Raw genomic sequence first — 18,065 nt, forward strand, 5'->3', positions numbered from 1 at the left:
CTTCTTTTCTCTTTCATTTTCTCTTTGGAACACTAGCCATTCAAGTTTTTCTCTCTCACCCTTTGGGTTTTTAGTTTTAGTAGATATATTAGATTCCAATTGCTTCTTAATTTTTCCGCTCCTACTTAGAGTTTTGATTTTGGGTTTTTGAATTTCTTGAAAACATTTATAATATCTGAAATTTTCTAATAAATTTTTTGTAAGCCAATACATGTTCAAGTAATGATTTTTTCATCAAATTATAACACAAATTAAAATTATACAAGAGCAAATCATACCATGTTGTATTTTTTTAATCAATTTTGAATTTTATAAAATTAATTTTAGCTTACCTCACAAGTATATAAATTCCGTGCTATCTACGAGTTATAAAAAGCATATTATATCTTGTTAACGTATATATAACCACCACTACCTGAACATAAAATTCGTTTCCTACCTATTCGTCTTCTTCCTCTTCTTCGATCCCCCAAAACCAAAACCCTAACCCTAACCTCCCCATTTTGCTCCGATCATTCTTCGCCGGAATTCTCTGAGGCAGCGAAGATGGTGTTAGCACAGCTAGGTACGAGCATATCGCGTGCTCTTCAGCAGATGAGCAATGCGACCATAATCGACGAGAAGGTCCTCAACGAATGCCTCAACGAGATCACTCGCGCTCTCTTGCAATCCGATGTGCAATTCAAGCTCGTCCGCGACATGCAGACCAATATCAAGAAGATCGTCAATCTTGACGACCTCGCCGCCGGCCACAACAAGCGCAAAATCATCCAACAAGTACAAATTTCTCTCTTTTCTGATTGATTCTATTATTCTATTTCTGTGAATCTTTTTTTTTTGTTTAAATTTTGATGTTTGTGATTATTTTGATGAAATGATTGGCTTTTGCTACCATGAGTTTAGAGTTTAGGGTTTGCTTTGAAAAGCTAGCTAAGCTATCGAAATTCGCACTTGTTAATTGGATTTTGTGTGTTATAAACCTGTTTATAGAGTAAAAAAATTAGCTTGTGATGGCATGAGTTTAGAGTTTGAAGTTTAGGTTTTGCTTTGGAAAGCTAGTTAAGCTATCTGATTTGCATGTGAAAATTGGATAAATTTTAGTGTTATTGTTATAGGAAAGTGAAAACCTGTTTATAGGGGGGGGAAATATAAGAGTTCCCAATATGAAAGAGTTGAGAGAGCTTGGTTCTATTGTCACAGTAGTTTCTAGCTTATATAGTTTAGTGGATTGAGGTTTTTGTTCTATAATGATACCATGGCCTGGTGGCCCTAGACTTGGGTTATTTGGATTTGGTTTTTGGAATTCTGGAACAATTTTGACAACTTTTGAGTGCTAATAAAGGGCCAATTTAGGTACAATTCCTTAGGTGCTTTGAATTAGGTTCCCCAATTGAAATTAACATCATGGTTGTATTAACCAATGCAACAAAAATAGTGATATCTTTTCTAAGGAAAATTAAATTTTACCATGTGATTTATTGGGTAATGCAATCATATGGATGAATTTAATAGGGGGCACCCAAGCTTTAGCACCTGAGGAGTTGTACTTCAGTTTTCCTTGCTAAAAAGAAACATTGATGTATATTTTTTTCTGTTTTTAGTTACTTGTATGATGGTATATCTATGCTACGTCAATTAATTCTATCCTTGTGTGACCATGTTGCATTATTGGTAGCAACTAAATTCTGCGACAAAGTTACTTCTTTGTGTTGGGGGTTATTTTATTAAGCCTTAAAAGAAACCCATTGACATGCTCTTTCTAGTAACGTTATGTGTCTAGTGCATTTTCTGCTATGATATGCAACTGCAATCTTCATTATCAAAATAAATACAAAAACAAAAACAAAAACAAAAACAAAAAAGGAAAAGGGAAAGTCTTTTTTGTATATTATGTCTTGGTATCTGCTGTGCTCTTAATCTTATTAAAGGGTCCTTTTCATTGTAGGCTATATTTAACGAACTCTGCAAAATGCTGGATCCTGGGAAGCCTTCTTTTACTCCAAAGAAAGCGAAACCAAGTGTTGTTATGTTTGTAGGTTTACAAGGTATGTTTTTTATCAGATCACTTTCATGCTTATTGGATCATTCAGAAATTGTCATATACAATCAATTCTATACAGATTGGGATTGTTTTTGTGAAGTTTCGATGTGAGCTAGCCATCTGGGTGTTGTATGCTATGATTGATACACCGGTCCAAAAATATTTTTGCACTATTTTCATTTTGGAGTGTACTCTTTCCTTTTATCTATGTGCATCTTATTGTGTGTGCATCTTATTATCTGTGTGTACAACAAATTCAGGGTCGGGAAAAACCACAACGTGTACAAAATATGCATATTATCATCAGAAAAAGGGCTGGAGGCCTTCCCTCGTGTGTGCAGATACATTCAGAGCTGGTGCTTTTGATCAGCTGAAGCAAAATGCCACTAAAGCTAAGATTCCATTTTATGGAAGGTACTTCTTTCACATTCTACTGATTTTCTGTGTTGCAAATTGTGATTTAGAGTGTGATATTGAAGTGTGGAGATAAGATTTTGTGAAGATTTCTGTTAAAAAGAAACGAGGAAGCAAGGAAATGTCAACAGCCACACAAGCTATACTGTTTAAAAATAAAAAATTGTAGAGAAAACAATAATGAGGTGCATAAGGAAGCCATAATTTTTCTTCTACTACACTCTTAGAATGCTAAATGGCTATGCATAGATAAGCATAATGAGCTTTGAAATATATTTTCATTCTTGAAATGAAGCGCATTGTATTCTGAGGATGTTATAAATATTTTCTTGTGCTATAATGAAATGGATTTATTTATGGGGGCTTCAATTAATGCTATTATGATATTAATCTGCTGTATCTAAACGTGTAATATCTCGTTACCCTTTGTGGGGGAAATTCCCTTTCTCTCTCTCTTTGGGGGCCTTGCAAATCATATGAATGGCTTTTAACTGTGTTTGATCTCATTGTAATTTACTCATCCTTGGGATGTCTTGATGTGCTCATGTCCCATCTCCTGGTCCTAAACCCTTTCAGTGCAATTGTTTGTTGTTTAGCTCCTTTTTCCATTTTCCCTTTATGGTCTATACAGCCCTTTTTCTTGTGTTTTTTTCTTTCTTATGTGCTCATGTCCCATCTCCTGGTCCTAAACCCTTTCAGTGCAATTGTTTGTTATTTAGCTCCTTTAGACCCTGTTCCGTTTTCCCTTTGTGGTCTATCCAGCCCTTTTTCTTGTGTTTTTTCTTTTTTATTTTTTTCCCCCCCCCCCCCCCCCTCTCTCTTCCCCTCTCTCCTTTTTCCCCTTTCCTCTGAATCCAAAAGAAAATGAAAAGCAAAACAAAACAGGAAAAAAGAAGAAGATGAAAGCATGATGACACAAATAACTAGTTCATCTCTCTCTCTCTCTCTCTCTCCATGAAATAGGGAGGGTTGCGGGTGGGAGTGGGATCAAGTGGGGGGCATCATTCAGTAATAAAAAATTGAACCCCAATCTCTTCTTCATGTAAAAGGTGATGTTATTTCAGTATTTCTTATGAATGGGATGTAAAGAGTGTTTTTCTGATCGGTAAATAAAAACTTTATTGAAAAAATTATTTAAAAAAACAAGAAAATAATCTAATTCCTTGTACACTTGGAAAGCAAAAGACTACCCAAAATTACATAAATCTACAAATCTAAAAGAGAGGGATGTAATAGATGTAGTTTAGTGACTGCTTATATTATGAACGGGATTTTGTCAGCTATGACATGGTGCTCTAGTTGTGCCTCTAGAGCATATAAATATATATATATATATATATATATTTTCCTTTTCTAGAAAGGAGAGAAAGAAGAAACAATTCTTTCAGTTCCATTTTTTGAATCTCTCTTTTTTGATCTCCCTAAATATTCTGTTTGTTTTGTCATTTGTTTACTTTGTTTATTATTGTTACCATTATCACTCTCATTAATAAGGTACAGTCGCCAATTACATTTCATCAAATAATGCATTCTTTTTTATTTATGTAATAATTGAGGTGGTTTTCAATGATACAGCTATACAGAATCAGATCCTGTTAAAATTGCAGTGGAAGGTGTAGAAAGATTCAAAAAAGAAAACTGTGATCTGATCATTGTTGACACCAGCGGGCGTCACAAACAAGAAGCTGCTCTATTTGAAGAAATGCGTCAAGTTTCTGAAGCAACGGTAATTTTCTGGTATTGCTTTGTTCCTACTTCCTAGTAATTTGTAGTTGATTGACTGTGCTAAGATGTTTTCTTTGCCTTCCAGAAACCAGATCTTGTCATATTTGTTATGGATAGCAGTATTGGTCAGGCTGCATTTGATCAAGCTCAAGCTTTCAAGCAAAGTGTTTCAGTTGGAGCTGTAATTGTTACGAAAATGGACGGGCATGCAAAGGGAGGTGGTGCCCTTAGTGCGTAAGTTCTATTGCAACAATTTAAGCCTATTTTCATGTTTCTAGTTGGTTTTAAATCTAATATTAAAGCTTCAATGCATGCATTTTGCTTAAGCTGTGCAGTTGCTACTCAAAAGTGGTGTTTTATACTTTATTTAAAATAGACCCTATATTTCTTTAGTAGTGGACTCATTGTGTGGCAAAGAAAAAAAGGATGGTGAGACACTCATTATGGGAGGGACATAGAGTATCATTTTTGTTATTTTTGGTAAAGAATACCGTTGAGTGGTATGTACTTTCATATGCCATTAAGTTACTCATTTGTCACATGCTATTGTATTGTATGTACATGCATAACTATATGCATGATGATTTGAGGTTTGAGTTAGCAATAAGTTGGCTGCAGCTTTATAGTTTGTTATAAAGAAAGATAAATCATCTAGGGTTGCTTCTTGTTGTTTACATTTTGATTGCTTAATCTAGCACCGTGTACTTGTTAGATGGAATGGTACCTCCCCAAGCCTTACTCTTTGTTTGGGAATTCATAAAGGAATGGAATGGAATGAGTAAATCATAAAAGAATGGGAAAGAGTAGAATGGAATGGATTGTGTTTAAGGAATGGAAAAAAAAAATGGAATGGAATGAAGAAATCTTGTTTGGATGTTTTAAAATAAAGAAATGGAAAGGAATGGAACGTACGTAACCTTATTGGGAGTAGCATAGAGAGAAAGCATTGGAATCATTTTATAACAATATTACTATTAGGCCCTTATTTTATAATAAAGGGTTGAATATATAAGGGTGTTTTGGGAATTTTAGTAAAAATTTCATTAAATTAAATTTCATTCCCTCTGATTCCTCATAGTTTTGGGGGGAATGAAAATTTGAGGTTTTAAGAGAATAGAGAAGAATGAGTATTCCTTCCTATCCATTCCATTCTATATAAACTTCCAAACAAGGAAATGGTCTTTCTATTCCCTCCATTAAAACTCCCAAACAAGGGAATGGAAGGAATATTCCAAAATAATCCATTCCATTCCATTCCTTTCCCTCCTTCCAAATGGAGTGTTAGAGCTTTGGGGTTCTAGGGGGAGTTGGGTGAACGGGTTCGAGTATTAGTGTAGGATTTGTAACCAGTATTAAAAAAAAAAAAAAAAAAGACATAATGCCTCAGTTTTCCTCTTTAAAGTATATAGCCCCATTTCATAGAGGTTTGCAACAGTGGATTTTGTTACCCAGTAGCATTAGGATTTTAGTTTATTGTAATTTTTCCAGCACCCATGGTCTTCAGTTCCTGGCTATAACTAATTCTAAGGTATCTCTTTTCTTCCCTACTTTCCTGGGATTGTTGATATTATTCTTGAAATCATATCACCCTAATTTCTAGACTACTAATGAAATATAAAAGAGTACTTGTGAAAGAAATCGTTTCCTGTGTGCTTCTAGGATTTCTAAACATGTTTGGTGGTGGTCATGGTTAGGTATGTGACTTTGGCACAATGTTTAGCATGCGGAGATTTGAAATTGACATTTCCTGATCCTTTTTTTTTTTTTTTCCCTGTGTTTGTGTATAATATAACAACATCACCTTCACTGTGCTCATTTGAAGGGGAGGATATGTCATTTGAGCTTGAACTCTTTGGCATGATCTTTCTAGTTATTGGAGAATCAGGATATATCAGTTGCGGTCTTGAGTGAGACTAGTGGAAATCTTGTTGTCATAGGTTTGTTGTGCATGCAATGCAGGACTGGGTTGGGAGTTGAACCGTTGATTTCACTTTTTGATTTGTTGAATTGTGTGAAATGTATGGAAGGTTTGGCAACATGATGGAGATTAACAATGAGTTGTTTGTTTGATACTGTCTTACTATTTTGCACCTCAACATGCTCTTGGCTGCTTTTCCTTGTCAGGGTGTCTGGTGAGCTATGGTGTTTTTTTACTTTTCATGCAAAAAAGAGCTATGCTGCCTGCAAAGTCTTTTATTGTTCACAATATAGCTTGGGAGTTCTTATAAACCTTAATCATAATTTCTCCTTTCTGCACGTGTTAAGAGTGGTGAGACAGAAAATTAGCATTAAATATGATGTTGCTAGAGAGCTATGATAGTTTGTTTTGTGTTAGGAAGTCAGTAGGTGTCTTGGCAATGTTTAGAACTCTTTTCCATTGTTGGAATTCTGGTGTTTTTCTCCACAATGGAGGGTATCTATTCTAAGCACAATTCAGCTATGGCTAATGTGTCATGCATTTGGTACGTGTCTCTTTTAGCTGGACGTTTGAAAGGTGTTGAGCTTCCATAGTTCCATGGAAAAGACAAGATGATGCTTCTGAGATCACTCTTTGAGTAGAAGTCTATGTTCGGCTGCTGTTCATTCTTTTTTCTAATTTTTGGATTTTTAAGATATTAGAAGTTTGATTCTTCTCTTTTGATGTTCTCATGTATTTCCCATGCCCATTTGCACTATTTGATAAAATAATAATACAAAGAAAAGATAAAATTAAATGCAATGACATGCCTATTTTACATGTTTGAATATTCAACAAAAAGGTTGGGTCATTCATATGGTGTGATCTGTAAATAGCATAAATTAATTAACTTTAGGTGGACCTAAGAATATAAAAAACAGTCATTGATACTCTACATCTTCTCTAAATTGCAGTTTCCATAAATTATGAAATTATAAGCTACCTTCAATTTTAGTTCAATTTCTTATGAAATGGAAACTTCTTGCTAATTTTAATAAAAGCAACTTAAAGTTTAAACCGTGTCTCCTATTTTTTGCTTTGATAACTTAATTCTGTTGCTCTCTATAAATTATGAAATGGAATTATAAGGAATTATAAGCTACCTTCAATTTTAGTTCAATTTCTTATGAAATGGAAACCTCTTGCTAATTTTAATAGAAGCAACTTAAAGTTTAGACTGCGTCTCCTATTTTTTGCTTTGAAAACTTAATTCTGTTGCTCTCTATATGTGTAGTGTTGCAGCAACAAAGAGTCCTGTTATATTTATTGGAACTGGGGAGCATATGGATGAGTTTGAAGTTTTTGATGTTAAACCATTTGTCAGCCGTCTCTTAGGTGAGCACCTCTTTTACTGCTCTGACTCTTGAAATTTGTTAATTCAATTTCTTTGGAATGTTGTTAATATTTGCATGTCAATTATATTTCCATCTAGGCATGGGTGACTGGTCTGGATTTATGGACAAAATTCAAGAAGTTGTTCCTATGGATCAGCAGCCTGAACTTCTGCAAAAGCTTTCAGAAGGGAACTTTACATTAAGGATTATGTATGAGCAATTTCAGAATATAATGAAAATGGGTCCAATTAGCCAGGTTAGTTCCTGACTTATACCATCTCATTGATGCTAAATCAACAACAATGTGCATTTCACTTTTATTATATATTCTTAGTTGTGTAGGGTATGCAAGAAATTATAGGTGACCGCTGTTTTCTTTAGCTAGATTAATATGTGGCCACTTGGTTGCTCTGGAGGTTAATGCCGGATGGGGTTGGGGGTGTTGAGTTTCAGCGGTCATTTTGGAATATTTTACTGAAATGTGCTGTAAATGTTGAACTTCTGATTTGGATCTGGAGAGGCTGCTCCTTAATGCTGATGACTGACTTGGCTGTGTAGGTTTTCTCAATGCTTCCAGGATTTAGTGCTGAGTTAATGCCAAAAGGTCGTGAAAAGGAAAGTTCAGCAAAGATCAAGCGGTACATGACCATGATGGACTCCATGACAAATGAAGGTGAGTCAAGACTCGATGTCATTTTTTATGTGGTTTTGCTCTGCTTGCCGCATGGTTGACTTTATACTGATTCAACCCATTATTCTGATTCTAATAGTTGACTAAAATGTTGCAGAGTTGGATAGTTCAAATCCAAAGCTCATGAATGAATCTCGTATGATGCGGATAGCCCGAGGTTGTGGTCGTCAACTTATAGAAGTAATGGAGATGATGGAAGAGTACAAGCGCCTTGCCAAGATATGGAGCAAAATGAAAGGGCTTAAGATTCCTAAGAAGGGTGACATGAGTGCCCTATCACGTAACATGAATGCGCAGAACATGAGCAAAGTCCTCCCCCCACAGATGCTGAAGCAGATTGGTGGCATGGGTGGCTTACAAAACTTGATGAAGCAAATGGGATCTACAAAAGACATGATGGGGATGTTCGGAGGTGGAGACAAGTAGATGTTGCCCACAGATCTATTGATGACTTCGAGCTCACTTCCAACTATGGCTGTAACAACCATATTGCCTTGTTGGACAGAAAGGCACACAGGTCCTATGCAGGTTGATACTACTGACCATTCTGCTTTGCCAAATCAATATAAATCTAGTGACACAAAAAACTTTCACATCTGCTAATTTGCCCTGTTATGATTGGTACAGAATAAACTGACATCAATGGTTGGCTCATGCGAAAATGATATTACTCCAATCATAACTTGCCACCTTAAGAAGTTATGAAAAATGTTTGTGAAATATTTTGTAGTTTTAACATTACTCTTGCCAAATATATTTATTCTTTAGAGGGCCACATTTGGTTTAATCTCAAGCATAGTGGCATTTTGTTGTAATATGATTATATGAAAAGTGAGCATAGAAATTCTCTTTATTGTATCTATTTACTTTAGAAGGTTTCTTTTTTCTTTGCTAAATATTTACTTTAGAAGGTTAGTCATGAAATAAAAAGAACCAAAATGATTTTGAGGGTATGAGGTAGATAATCTTTCGTTAGCATGAAAAAAAAAATTGTATCATTGCAGTTTTCCACCTTATCTATCCACAACTAGCCGGGAACCGTGCAATGCACGGGAAAACTTTGCCTAAACGTATGTTGGTCTCAAGCTTTGCATAAAAAGTATAATTAAATTATATTGGTGTCAAATTGAAATAATAAATACTACAAGAAGACTTAAAATAAATAAATTGGTGTGCATCTAACTAAAAGTTTCTATAGTCCTCTATAGTTTCTACTGTAGGATACCAAAATTATTTTTGTATCATAGATTTTGTGCCAAATATTTGTGGCTAGAATCCTATAAATTGTTTAGATTTTCAGAAATGACAAATGCTATTAGAATCTATTACCACTGTATCTCAATTGTTTGTCAATATCTAAATTTATGATCATCTTTATGCTTATGATGGACCTATCATTTTCATGCATTTGTTTAAAAAAACCTTGATCCAACTTGCAATTCGAAAGCACACAAACAGTTTGATCCAACTTGTGAATTTCCTAATCAGTTGTAAGTCGTTTAACATTAACAAATTGGTTTAGCATATCAAAAGTCATTAACAAATTGGTTTTCATACCTATTATCATAGCATCACAAATGACTCAAAATTTAATGAATATAGTTGAATGCAATATGACTATTAGTGACTATGTCGTATCACATAGCATTTGACTTTTTCTTTAACATGAAAAATTCTTAAGTACTCTTAGAGTATAGTAAAATAAAGCTCTCTCCTCTTACATTCATAATAAGCCCCACCATAAATTTAATGAGTGGATCTTACCATAAATGTGAGATAATGGAACACTATTCACCGTGCTTCAGGAGTACTTAAGAAAGAATTTATCCAATAGCATAGCAAGAGAAGCACTCATTATCTTAGTAGACAATCCTTCCAATGTGTAGTTCATTGGTAAGATTGACTACTATCTTCAATTTGGGGAATCCTAATATAGCATTCAAAATATGTGTGAGAGAGAGAGAGAGAGAGAGAGAGAGAGAGGGGTTTTGAAAGAGGAAGAGAAAATAGAATGGTGGGACTGTTGAGGTTAGACTGTACATTTCCTTTTTATTTTATTTTTTTTCAAGTAATTGTATATTTTCCTTGACCATACATCTCCATTTGTTTACATAGAAGGGCTAAATTAAGACTTGAAAAATGAGTAGGAACGTTAGTTTGGTCAAATGGGATCAATGAATCCAAACTACAAACCGTTGTTTGTAAAAAAGTTGAAAGAGTGTGTGTAGTTTGAAGGAAAGCTTGTATGGAGGAAGAGAGCTTCTAAGTGAGTCAGTGTCTTGGCCTTCAAGTTTCATCTATGCATGGGGGAGGAGAAAGAGAGTTTGTAAGTGGGTTAGGGTCTAGGCTTTCATCTATACGTAGGAAAGGGTCATACTTAGGTCATAATATGTATGGAATAAGTGGGCTTGGACTTTTCATAAAGTTTGGTTTAATTGTCAATAACAACCCATCTTTTAGATAATAATGAAAAGAAGTTAACATGATTTTTTTGGTAACAGTAAAAACAACTTAACGAGAAAAGGTTAAAAATGCACTCCTGCATGGGGTCTCTACTTTTATATATATATATATATATATATATATATATATATATATATATATTATATTGATGTGTCTCTTAATTCTCTAGGTAAGATTTAATTTGATCGTCCGAAGTTTACACTCAAAAGGTTAGAAACCACACATGTTCAATAAGGATTGCCCTGAATCTTCTTGATTTAAGGGGGAAAAAAAGGATTATTCTAATTTTATTTATAACAGATATATTTTAAAATAATAAACAGTAACATCAACCTAATTAATTCTAAATACAACTAGGTTTTTTTTTTTTTTTTTTAATGCCAACAGTATTTAGAATAATATAGGAACAATTTCTTGGATTAACTGGCATCTCTAAGTTAAACGTACTTGCAACACGTCGCTTCCGGCCACCTTCAAGACACAGTTATTGTGGATTAGATTAGAGGATTCAAAACATTGAACTCAAGAAAAATAGTCAGATATTTTTACTAATCTATAAACTCGACATCTATTTGAACTTGGTTTCGTACCTGATACTTATATAGAGCCCATGTTAGGGAAACCTCTCTTGAAGATCTATCAAGAGCAGTGATCTGTGCCTTGAGTGCCAATGCAAAAATCTTTATGTCCAATAATCATTTTCAACAATGGAAACTCTATCATAAAGATGAATTTCACAAAGAATATGTACTCCATCTTTCTTTCTTTCTTTCTTTTTCTCTCTCAAGAGATCACTTCTTCTATGGTTGAAATGACTGTGAACCTCTAACTTATATAGGCATGCAAAAACTAAACGCTTTCAATGCATCATGTAGATTATATAAAACACATTATACGTTGTTATGTGCTATAAGTACCAATACTCGTCCATATGCTAAAATTCCTTGATAAAATTATACATCTAGGATTAAAGTTAACATTTAATATTTCATGTTCCTTCCTGTCTTTCCTTTTAAAGCAAAATGCAAGGGACAAGTAATGTAATTGTGGCAGGTTAAGACCATAAGAGGGAAGTAATCATGACTGTAAAATTTGGTAGCATAATTGAGTAGTGATGTTTTTACTTTTTTCTCGTACATTCACTGATTCACCTTGCACCAAAAGAGAGAACGAAAGAGGGATAGAGAAAGAAAGAAATTTATGGTTCGATAATCAAAAAACTTATTTTTTATACACAATTTTAGATCACAAAAATTTAAAATTTTTAACATTTGATTGATCACATAGTAATTAATCTTTGATTTTCTTGAAATTTTGCAAACATTAAAAATATAATAAAAAAAACACAATTCATTGGTTAGATTTTTCAAAATTCACACTCAATATAATGATATATGATGAGTTTATAGGGTTTCTTTCCAAACAACATAAAGATATATGATGAGTATAAACTAGTTTATAGAGTTTCTCTACAAACTAGTTTATAGAGAAACTTTGTTCTTACTTACAAGCTTAACTAATATTTTCATTTTTCACTAATATATATCTCAAGAACACTTGCTAAAAAGTGTGAACTATGTGAAAGTAAATAGAATTTTAGTGAAAAAAAGTGAAATAATGTAAGAGAATTTGATTTGTAATATTAGCATTGTAGGAATGAAGGGCCTAGATGAGGATATTAGACCGTGGGCCACGCCCGAGGACGTCAAATAGCCTGAGGACATATAAGTACTAGCAAAGATAGATAGATTATTGGGCCAAGGAAGAGGTCAAATCTTAATGAATAGGTGACATTGTCCAAGGAGCGATCCCTCCTCGGCCAATAGGGTGGAGGCCTAAAGTCTGACCACCCATCAAGTACTGGGCAACAGACAACCATGCTTGGGAGGATACGCTTTAGCAAAAGATGAGTCAACAGAGATATGAGAAATATTTGGGAAGAAAGTTGCTACTGCCTCATTAAATGCTCTACATTTGACCCCCTGACCGCATTAATGTGGAAGTGATACCTGAACAGTAATTTTCAGCCTTACAGCTACCTATGAAGACTTCAAGAAGGTGCTGATGGGACAAGTATCAATGAGATTGGCAATCTAATCTACACGTGGAAGGGTGGAATGAAAGAAGGGAAGGGAATATAAAAGGGAAGAACTCCCTTACAAAGGGGGTGATCAGAAAAATCAGAGAGAAAACCACTGTGTAACCAAGAACTTGAGCACTTGTATAAGTCTAAGAGAAATATATAAGAACAGACCTTCCTTGGACTTGACCAAGGAGTTTTTTTTTTTTTTTTTTTTTTTTCAAACTATTTGTCTTGTTCATCCTAACTAGCCTATTGTGATCAATCTTCTAACTCATTGAATGTTCAATATTAGGCCCACTCTCTAACAAATTCATTTTTTTTTTTTTGGGCTCATTGGGTCATTGCCTAAACCATTTGGGTTATGGACTAAACCGTGCCCTTACAAGCATCATCACCCAAAATGACCAGAAATAATTACTTACATAGAAAAATGGACAACCCAATAATCATTTATCCATCTATATATTACTAAAAGCTGAAGTGTAGCATTTAATGTTGCTACGCTCACATTGAGCCACATTAACATCTATGTCATCATTTTTTGTTTCCAACTTTTTTTATATAAAATAAAGGAAGCTATTAAGGTAGAGAAAGAATGATATTAAGGTAGAAAGTGTTCTTGATATAAAATAAAGGAAGATATTAAGGTTACTTCTCTCTCTCTCTCTCTCTCTCTCTCTCTCTCTCTCTCTCTCTCTCAATTTGTTTTTCATTTTTTGTTTGATTTTTTTTTTATTGCATCAATTCTTTAGGTTAATGAATTTTTGTGTCAATTAGAATTCTACTTTGAGTTGATGCAATTTAGTTTTATGTTTTAAGTTGTTATCTTTTATATTCTCTTGATTACATATTATCCTACTGCGTTATACATATAGTATATAATAATATAATGTTATTATATTACATAGAATGACTTGGATAATTTGATGTTTATTGTTATATATTTTATTTTTACTCTTTTTTCTTCTCATCTTATTTTATTCAACATTTAAATCCAATCACGTCCTCCATACTATTAAATTATGTAGCACAAATCAAGAAAATGGCTAGACACAAACCTACCTTCCTTTACCATACATTGGAGGAATCAAAATATTTGTGTGATAAAAGGTCATATAATTTATAATTTAGATAGCACTCTTTGAATGTGTCTAGGCCTATAAATTGAGCAATTTGTGGACTTAAAAGGCTATCAGAATGAACTTTTTGAATCAAGACTAAAAAAACATGAACTACTATATATTATTTAGATAAAAACTTTTATCATAGATACATTAATTTTTTTATGCCACAAATTTAAATCACGCAAACTTAGTAATTTTATATTATGTGTTAGCATCATCTTTACTTCTTCTCCTTCTTCTAAAAAATATTATGTATCATCTTTAAAGGATGCCAACAATATTAATCTTAAGGGAAAAGTTACATAAAATATTGAGAAAAAAATGTTTATATTATAATCTACTAAAAATTCTTTTTAAATATTTAAAGCTTCCTATTTTTCATATCATTGACATGTTCTACAACTACTATATGTGTTGTAAAGAACTAATTTAGACTCCTAGCCCAACGAATATATGGACTTAAGCCCAAAATAGCCCAAAACAATAAATTTGTAGAGAATGGGTCGGATTACTGGGCTTATGTGAACCAGATAATAGAAAAACAGGTTTTGATGCTAAAAAGATAAAGATAATAGCAATTTGTTAAGGACTAATGTTCTCAAATTGGTCTGAGGATGCTAATTCTTAAATATTTTACTCTCAAAGCTCTATTTCAGATTTGTTTACAGTTTTTTCTCTTCCTTCTCCCATGGAGGGTCTTTCACGTTATATAGCCCTCTTTGGACCATCTTGATCCTACACTTGTTGATCATTTGAGCCCTTACTTGAGTACATGTCTCATCAGACACCCTCTTTGGCTTTCTATGAGTTGCGTTTGCCGAGGCAGCACTGTTCAGATATCTTCTCTACATAAATGTGGCAAAAAAAGTAGTTGTAGTGCATTTAATGCGGTGGTAACAGCTTTCCCTTAGATATTTTTGAGTTTGCACATTCCTATCGCTGGAGTTTCTTAGAGGGTTACCTTAGTTGCTGGAATATGTGCTTAAGCCATCTTCATCATATCCGAGGAGGAGCTTCTCCTTGGATCACCTTCCGTTCATCCCTCATTTATAAGTCTTTCACTGGGGGATCCTAATAACCATTTGCTTCTCCTCGGACAATTCAGCTGTCCCAGACAAAGGCCCAAGGCCCAACATGTCATTCTGGGCCTTTATCCCTACATGTCTTAATATTCTTAAGTTGTTTCGGCAACCAAAAAAAAAAAAAAAAAGTTGTCACGAAAGAGGAGTTCATGTAAAGTTTTTTGCAAAATGAAATATCTGTTTTGTAAGGCCACCAAACTTGATAATTTGCTAATGATAGAACCACTCACAACAATATTTGCATAGTTATATAGTTCCAACTAAAGCAATCAAGTATACTTTTAGTCTTCAAAAAACACATATCTACTAGTGGTTAAACATTCATCTTGGGTAATTTTAACTTTTCATATAATTTTACCTTTACATATTCATCTATTTTAATTTATTATTTTTTTTCCATAAAAAAAAATTTAGTTTAGATATTTATAAGTAAAAAATGAAATAATGGTTCATGAAGAATCAAAAACAAAAAACAAAAAAATATATTATCTATACATATTTATCTTGTGCGATTGTAACTTTACATATAATTTTGCATTTATATATTCATCTACTTTAACTTAGATGTTTATAACTTAATAATGAAATCTATAAATAAGGTAATTTAAACAATCATATTTCTACAATTCAAAAAGTCACAATTTTTTTTTTCAAAAAAATGCCTTTTACATTTCCTTGGAATTATTTATTAAAAAAAAATAAAAATAAATAATAATAATAATAATAATAATAATAAAAACTTTGACATACCACTAACCTAACGACTTCATAAATTACAAAAAATTTAAGGCTCATTATTACTTCTGTTAATATATTATGGATTTCTTAATTGATTGAGACCAAACTAGAGAAATGCCTTCCATATTTCCTTGAAAATTCCAAAAAAAAAAAAAACCTTTGACATACCATTAGTGTAACTACATCTATACCTATTTAAGCCATCCGTGATATCTATTTCTTATTGATGACCATAAAATTTACAACTAGCAAGAGAACATACAAAGAAATAAAGAGTAATGAAGGAAGAAAAAAAAAATGAAATCAAACGTCAATTAGTAACCATTATTTGGAAAATAAAAAAGGTGGTCAAGAGGAGTAAGAAATAAAATAAAGATGGCTATCTAATGGACATTGAAAACTTTATAGTGCAATAAAATTAACCATTACATTCACTTAATTAAATCAATAATCAACAATTAAATATAATAATACAAAATTTAAACTTAAAACTAATCTAACTCTGACTAGAGAAATTATATTTCCTATCATAACTAAAAATGAGATGTTCTTCAATAATTTAGAAATTTTATATATATATATATATATATATATATATGTATATATGTATGTATGTATGTATGTACGTATATAATCATAATCTTCATACACCATGGCTTAAAAAAATCTAATGAATAGTTCTTCCTCTTATTTAAAATTTCTATGTTATACAAATCATCAACCAAAAAATATATGATAATGATAAAAAACAAAACAAAAAAACAACATCGTAGACATGATTATGGGAAAATATGATAAAACTATTTATAAAAAAAATTATAAAAAATAAATAAATAAATAACTCTTTATAAAGTCTAGGGACTAAAATAGTTTTTTTTACCTAAAAAATTATCACACGCAATACACGGGTCTGCAACTAGTGTTTAATAATTTTGGTCCTCTAAGCAATGCTATCGAAATTGTTTTACATTACAAAACATTGTTGCAACTATCTTGACAATATTTCTCAATCTTCATATATTAACCTTCTCCATTCTAATCAATTTAAGCACTTCTAGAACTTGTAAAAAATTTTATGTAGATAAATATAAGAAAAAGTACAAAAGAAATATGCATTACACTAACTAAACAGTTCAATTATTTTACATTGTTTTAATTTATTTCTTATGTTATTTTTATCATGTTTTTGTATATTTAAGGAGTATCATGAATTGAAGAGCAACATATCGCCAAATTGACCAACGGAACCTAAGTGGACTAAAGTGAACCAAACTGGACTGAATGGACCTAAATGGGAAAGATGGACTGACATGAACCAAAGTGGACCAAAATGATTCTAATCATTTTAGACTCTAATTTGAATTATAATTGGATTTTTTCTCTATTTCAAATTTAAATGATATATATGATTATCTTTTGAGCAACAACTACTAAAATGTTACTTTAGAAATAATAAATCATAACTTCAATTGAATTGTAAATTATGAAATTAGGGTTAAGAGAAAAGAGGAATAATATATATATATATATATAGAGAGAGAGAGAGAGAGAGAGAGAGAGAGAGTTTAGGTGTTTGTCATGCCCTTAACTTAGCATATATTTATAACAGGGTTTATAGTATGTTTACAAAAATATCCTTATTAATTTGCTTAAAAAAAAAAAAAAAAAACAACACAACAACAACAACTAACTACTAGAAGTAATGTAACACTCTCCCTCAAGTTTGAATATAGAAATCAAATGAGTCTAGCTTGAAAGACAATTACTGAAAGGAGGCACGAGCTAAAGGTTTTATGAAAATATCATCCATCCAAACAAAGGGAATGACAATTTGACGCCAAGTTGAGTTGTAAACTATGAGAGAGAGAGAGAGAGAGAGAGAGAGAGAGAGAGAGAAGAGAGAGAGAGAGAGAGAGAGAGAGAGAGAGAGAGATTCGGGATTTTATTAGTTAAGCTCCCACCTTAGCATATATTTATATTCAAGTCTATAGCATGATTACAAAAATACCTTTATTAATATTCTTAGATAAAGAAATGATTAGAAATAACTTTATGACTTCCATGTAAACAAAATAAATCACGAGAAAAAAGGTAAAATCAAAAAATTAATCTAGCAAAGGAAATTTTGTGAGAAACTACATACAAAATTATTTCTAAATATACTATAGTAAAAATGCCTGAATTGAAAGGAAAAAAAAAAAATATATATATATATATATATATATAGATATATATATAAATGATAAATCCATTAACTAGTCATCAAGGGGAAAGTATTTTATAACCCGCACTCTCACCAGGTCAGCATACTGATTTGGTGGGACAAACTAATGGATGGATGACCTAAAAATTGAATTTTGTGAAACAAATACTTACCGTATTGGAGGAGTTGATTTCAGCGTCTCAACCCTCA

The 18,065-nt window shown here is 32.5% G+C and overlaps 1 protein-coding gene across 2 annotated transcripts; it reads left to right on the forward strand.

Annotated features, from left to right (window-relative positions):
- Window positions 1-407: 407 nt before the first annotated feature.
- Window positions 408-8,949, forward strand: LOC115960510 (signal recognition particle 54 kDa protein 2-like). Of its 2 annotated transcripts, XR_004085188.1 has the most exons (10): window positions 408-777; window positions 1,946-2,045; window positions 2,302-2,455; window positions 4,031-4,181; window positions 4,266-4,414; window positions 7,372-7,472; window positions 7,570-7,727; window positions 8,030-8,144; window positions 8,260-8,690; window positions 8,790-8,949. XR_004085188.1 is itself a non-coding variant. In XM_031079442.1 (9 exons), exons 1-9 carry the CDS (start codon window positions 547-549, stop codon window positions 8,586-8,588), a joined length of 1,488 nt encoding a protein of 495 aa, XP_030935302.1. In that variant the 5' UTR covers window positions 408-546; the 3' UTR covers window positions 8,589-8,949. The 2 variants fall into 2 exon arrangements, 1 of the variants encoding a protein (XP_030935302.1); XM_031079442.1 differs by having other exon boundaries at window positions 8,260-8,949.
- The last annotated feature ends 9,116 nt before the right edge of the window (window positions 8,950-18,065 follow it).

Source organism: Quercus lobata, chromosome 9, assembly GCF_001633185.2.
Source record: "Quercus lobata isolate SW786 chromosome 9, ValleyOak3.0 Primary Assembly, whole genome shotgun sequence".
NCBI classification, from domain to species: domain Eukaryota; kingdom Viridiplantae; phylum Streptophyta; class Magnoliopsida; order Fagales; family Fagaceae; genus Quercus; species Quercus lobata.

What these genes read in the sequence shown, in the direction of transcription:
- LOC115960510 (XM_031079442.1), top strand. Translation starts at nt 547, where the DNA reads ATGGTGTTAGCACAGCTAGGTACGAGCATATCGCGTGCTCTTCAGCAG. An exon ending in ATTTGTCAGCCGTCTCTTAG is followed by an intron (nt 7,473 to 7,569) that starts GTGAGCACCTCT and finishes ATTTCCATCTAG; the next exon opens with GCATGGGTGACTGGTCTGGA. An exon ending in AAATGGGTCCAATTAGCCAG is followed by an intron (nt 7,728 to 8,029) that starts GTTAGTTCCTGA and finishes TTGGCTGTGTAG; the next exon opens with GTTTTCTCAATGCTTCCAGG.